Here is a 5,029-nt window from a genome sequence, read left to right as displayed (position 1 = left end):
ACCATGTTTGGACTATGGTGTAATCTACTCTGGCCTTAGACATAAATAAAAATTCCGAGGAACTTATATAAAAAATACCCTCTCTCCGTAGGTGCAACATATACACTTGAGGTTAGTTACTGTTATCAAAAAGGCATCTAAACGTTGTGTCAATATGGTTTTCTAGTCACGGAAGACAAATTTACTGGATGATATGCATTTTTTCGTTACAAGTCGTTAAGCGGCACTTAAATTTGTCGCTATATACCACCAAACTTTCATAATGATGTTTTTCTTTCGGTTAAACTTGTAAGTTGGGGTAAATAGAATAGAGAATGTAAGCAAATGGGTTTAAAATAACGTTAATTGGTAAACAGTTATCAAAATGGGTGAAAATTTGATCCAGAAGAAACCTGGGGCCTGTTTCATAAAAAATATTAGTCCAATATTATTGGCAAAAATCTAGTAATATTAGTTTACATTATCAATTTATGTTTCATAAACTTATTAGATAATATTATTAATTATTAGCGTATTGGTTAATAAATTAGTACATTTTATTAGGATAAATTGAGAACTGTTTCATAAATACCTAGACTTCATAAATTTTACTAATAAAATTGATGTATTTTTATGAGTGTTTTTAGCATAATAATGTGAGTTAGAATAATAGAGTTAATTTGCAAAAGTTTACAAAATGGGCGATTCTGAATCAAGTGACGAGGAAGAGAGAGTTTTTGTGAGAAGACCAAGAATATTTAGGGAACGAATTTCCTATTTTTATATAGAAGATACTTATGAATTTAATGAACGATTTAGGTTACCTAGTGCGAAGTTCTACGTAATTTTAAACAGAATAGAACAACAACTAGCCCACGATACAAGGCGAAATTACGCGTTAACGCCGAAACAGCAACTAATGGTTGCTTTACATTGGCTTGGAAGTGGCATGCAGTATCACAGTGCAGGAGATATGCATGGCATCTCAAAAGCTACAGTATGCCGTATAGTTCACAAAGTTGTTCTATCTATTAACAGAACCATGCTTAGAGAAACCGTTTGTTGGCCCGATGATATTGGAAGAGTTATGTATCAATTTAAACAAATTGCTGGTATGCCGCTTGTTTGTGGAGCAGTTGATGGAACACTTATTAAAGTTGATGCACCTAGTTTACATGAACCAGCTTTTGTTGATCGCCATGGAAACCACTCTTTAAATATTATGCTTGTTTGTGGTCCTTCGTTAAAATTTTACTACGTTTCCGCTAACTGGCCTGGTAGCGTAAGTGATGCGAGAGTTCTGCGAACTAGTTCATTATTCCAAAGAATGGAAAACGGTTGGCGACCATTTCCAGGATCTGTATTGCTGGGAGACTCCATTTATCCACTTAAATCATGGCCTGTTCCACCTGTTTTACGAAATGACGGTGACGCTTCGCAAATGCGATTTCTAAGAGCTCATAAAACGACTCGCAGAGTAGTTGAATGTGCTATAGGCATTTTAAAAGAAAAATTTCCTTGCCTCAATTATGTTTGACTGAGAAATACAGTGTTTGCTTGCGAAATGATAAAATGTTGCGTCACTCTTTGCAACATATCAAAAGCAGATAACGAACAATATAACATAGAGGAGGAAGAAAATGCCAATGATGACAACATAGATGCAGAAGAACAAGATGAAATAGATATAGGAGCTGAGGAGAAACTTAACTATTTTTACAATTATTTTCGTAATAATTAATTAAAATATAGGACAATAAAAGAAAGGTTAGGACGTATAAAAGAAACTACAATATATTTTTTTAAATGCAAAATTGTTCTTTATTTACCTTTTTTATTTAGATAGATAACAATTTTTTTTAAATCAGTCATAGTTTTTCATTAATACCGATTACATCACCTTCTTCATTTAAAATATATTCAGTAATATTTTGTGTGTCCTTTTGCTCTTCAATATGGCTTGTAAGGTTACAGTGACTTACATTAAGTGACCTTTCTTTATTCCACACTTCCAACTCCAATTTTCGGACTTCTAGTTCAAGTTTTTTTTCTCTTGAGGTCCTCGAGGTATTTTGTTTCATTGGAATTTTGGACAATGATTTTTCTCTTAAGACATCCTGCAACCGAAAACAATTAATTTTAGTAAAAAGGTCAAATCAAATGATGGAAAAAGGACAGTGTAGGGAATGATAAATACACGCTTGGAAAACTTACTTGGAAAGGTTACTTTCTATGCACAAAAATAAACGAGTTTTTTGGTGGAAAAATAAAAAATATAAGTAATAATCTTTTTATGAGGACAGTCTTTATCGAGGTCTTTATCTAATGGAAATGTATTTTTGTCCAGCTGTAGCCTTCTATCCAAAGCCAGCTGGAATTGAAAATTAATTTAGGAACTATCGATAATAACCTCTTGTTAACTTTTGGGACTTCAGCGGTGGGCTTACGACATCTTCAAATGTATTTCCCACATCCTCTTTTATCTCTGTTACATCAGGTAATGTCTCAGTATTAGTCGGTAGAGTTTGGGTTACAACCTCTTCCTCCATTGAATCCGCGACCCCGATTCCTTCTATAACTGGAGAGTTTTTTCCAATTATTTCAATTACTAGCTTGTCGGTGTCATCAAGTTTCGAATCGGGGCCGCCATCTGATCCAGTTTTTTTGCGTTATCAAGTTTGATCTAAAAAATATCTTCAATTAAAATACAAAGTATATTAGTTTTTATTTTAAATTAGAGCGTTAGCACTGCATTGTAGCGTAATAAAACAATTGCATGAATATTTTTTTAATAAAATTGCTGAGCAAGAGTAATAAAGTTCTATTTTTTTAAGTGCCTACATTGAAAAAAAACGGATGCTAATGAAATTAATACCATCATGCGATCCCTTCAAAATAAGAAAATAAAAAAATATACAAAATTGTCCAAAAATAACTTAAAAATTGTTTTTTCCCGTTTTTTTGGACCAAAAAACAATTTTTTTTTGTTTTGGGTAAAAATGGTATTATCACTTTCGTTATTTATCATGAATAAAATAAATTTTTCCTCTCTTTCTCTTAAAGCCCAATTCATAAACTTTGCGCCTTGCGTTTAGTACGTAAAGCTCATGAACTGGATCTGATTCGACTCACCCCACTTTTGAGATTTTACTCATAGGCAACGCAAAATATTAAGCCGTTTAAAAGTTATTACTTAACACGCACATACTAGATTTTTAGAAAAAAACAGACACGATTTTTTTCCTCTAAACCGACTTTTACGACGTTTTAGGACTTTGTGAGATATCTAAACCACTTATATGGTTACGGATTATTATAGTGTATCTTAATACACTATAATAATCCGTTTGTATACAAACGGATTATAATGCGGAAGTAATAAGTTACTTACCATTGTTCGGTTCCGAATATTAGGCCAAGTAGCATCACGCACGTAGGTGTAGTCTTTCTCGCATGTAATCAATCCAATAGAAACCGCATAGTCCCTAACTTCCATCCATGCGGATCTTTTTGTTTCCTTGGTCAGTGTGGTAGAAAACTGTCCAAATAGACTATCTGTCATGTCTTTAATTTTTCGGAGAAAGTTTTGTTGCTTAACTTGCTTTTCCGATCTTTTACTTCTTATTTTAGACATTATGCAAATTTAACGCCACTTAATGAAACCGCACCGCAAATTATGACATAACCTCACTAACTTGTAAACAGCTGACTAGTAAAATAATATTATTAGTCTTCACTTTTATTAGTCTAATATATATTTTTATGAAACAGAAAAAAGCATACTAATATTATTAATTTATGAGACTAATATTAATAGCTAATATTATCAGTATGGTTTATGAAACAGGTCCCTGATCATTTATTGTGGTTTTCCAACTTTTTTTTTAATTGCTCTTAATGGAAATATGTGGAAACTCTAAGAGGTTCTCTATTAGGAAACTCTATCTTAAAATGATCTGATGATCATCTTAACTTTTTTTTTAGTTTGTTGTCTAGAAGAAAATTCTTTCAGAAAATAATTTAAACAAATTATATTATATGTATGTATTAACAAATCATATACTTATAGTCCAGGACGATTAGCCTTTCACTGCTGAAAAAATCCCATCTGGCTGAATTTTTTACCAGAGCTTCTTTTTGACATTACAAATCATCCCTCAAAAGTCCCCATGAATCCAAGTGAAGTTCTTTTTTTATGGGGGGTCAAAGGTCACAAAAAACACTTTTTTACAAATAACATCGAAACTATCAATTCTACGATAAAATGAGCTATTACCTTTTTTGTTCAGTATGAAATTCTCCACAAAAAAGGTCTTATGCATTTTTTTCGTAAAGGTCATTTTTTTATAGAAATTTTACTTTCAATATTGGACATTGAAAAAATTGTACTTTTTTCCACGTCACCATAGAGGTAAAGTACCAGACGCGTTTTTTTTCATGTGGTCTCCCCAATAGGCCTAATCCACGAACCTACAACGAAAATATGCCTGGACGATTCTTCCGTAGTGACTAGCTAATGTCAACGGTAAACTTAATTTTCGGATCCAACAATGCATACAATTGAACCACAATTGTATACATTTCGAATGTGTGCACATTTTTGTTTAATTTGCAAAATTGACTTTTCAGTAGAAAGACGAACATATTCATAGAAATAAATCGTAATCATGAGTGCCTGTGGAATTTTAAATCTGAGAAGTACCATAAAATAAATATCTACTAAATAACCATCAAACATGTACTAAATATGTAACTAGATTTACCTGTAATTTAGTAACATGTAGAGAAGATAGGAAAGGGTTCCTTTTTCTCTATAAAAAATACAACTTTTTCCTTATGAGGATTAAGATAAATTAAAAAAAAAATACAAGTGAAGAGTTTGTATTGCTCTAATAAATAAACTATACTTCGTAATTTCACACCTAAAAAATACACTTAATATTTGTTTTTTAATAATTTTATTTAGGTAAAGACTTATAAAAGACGTTTAAACTAAAACATTATTGCCCTATGTAGGACTAAGGGCCTAATTACGAAAAACACGTTCAAA

General features: G+C 31.8%; 1 protein-coding gene across 1 annotated transcript; it reads left to right on the top strand.

Moving 5' to 3' along the window:
* Window positions 1-676: 676 nt before the first annotated feature.
* LOC126750582 (putative nuclease HARBI1) lies at window positions 677-1,433 on the top strand. Its single transcript, XM_050460230.1, has 2 exons — window positions 677-1,261; window positions 1,335-1,433. The coding sequence occupies exons 1-2, from the start codon at window positions 677-679 to the stop codon at window positions 1,431-1,433; spliced, it is 684 nt and encodes a 227-aa protein (XP_050316187.1).
* The last annotated feature ends 3,596 nt before the right edge of the window (window positions 1,434-5,029 follow it).

The sequence above is a fragment of the Anthonomus grandis genome, chromosome 2 (genome assembly GCF_022605725.1).
Source record: "Anthonomus grandis grandis chromosome 2, icAntGran1.3, whole genome shotgun sequence".
Taxonomy (NCBI): domain Eukaryota; kingdom Metazoa; phylum Arthropoda; class Insecta; order Coleoptera; family Curculionidae; genus Anthonomus; species Anthonomus grandis.
The sequence above is the reverse complement of the archived record's forward strand: the minus strand, read 5'-3'. Positions and strand labels throughout refer to the sequence as shown.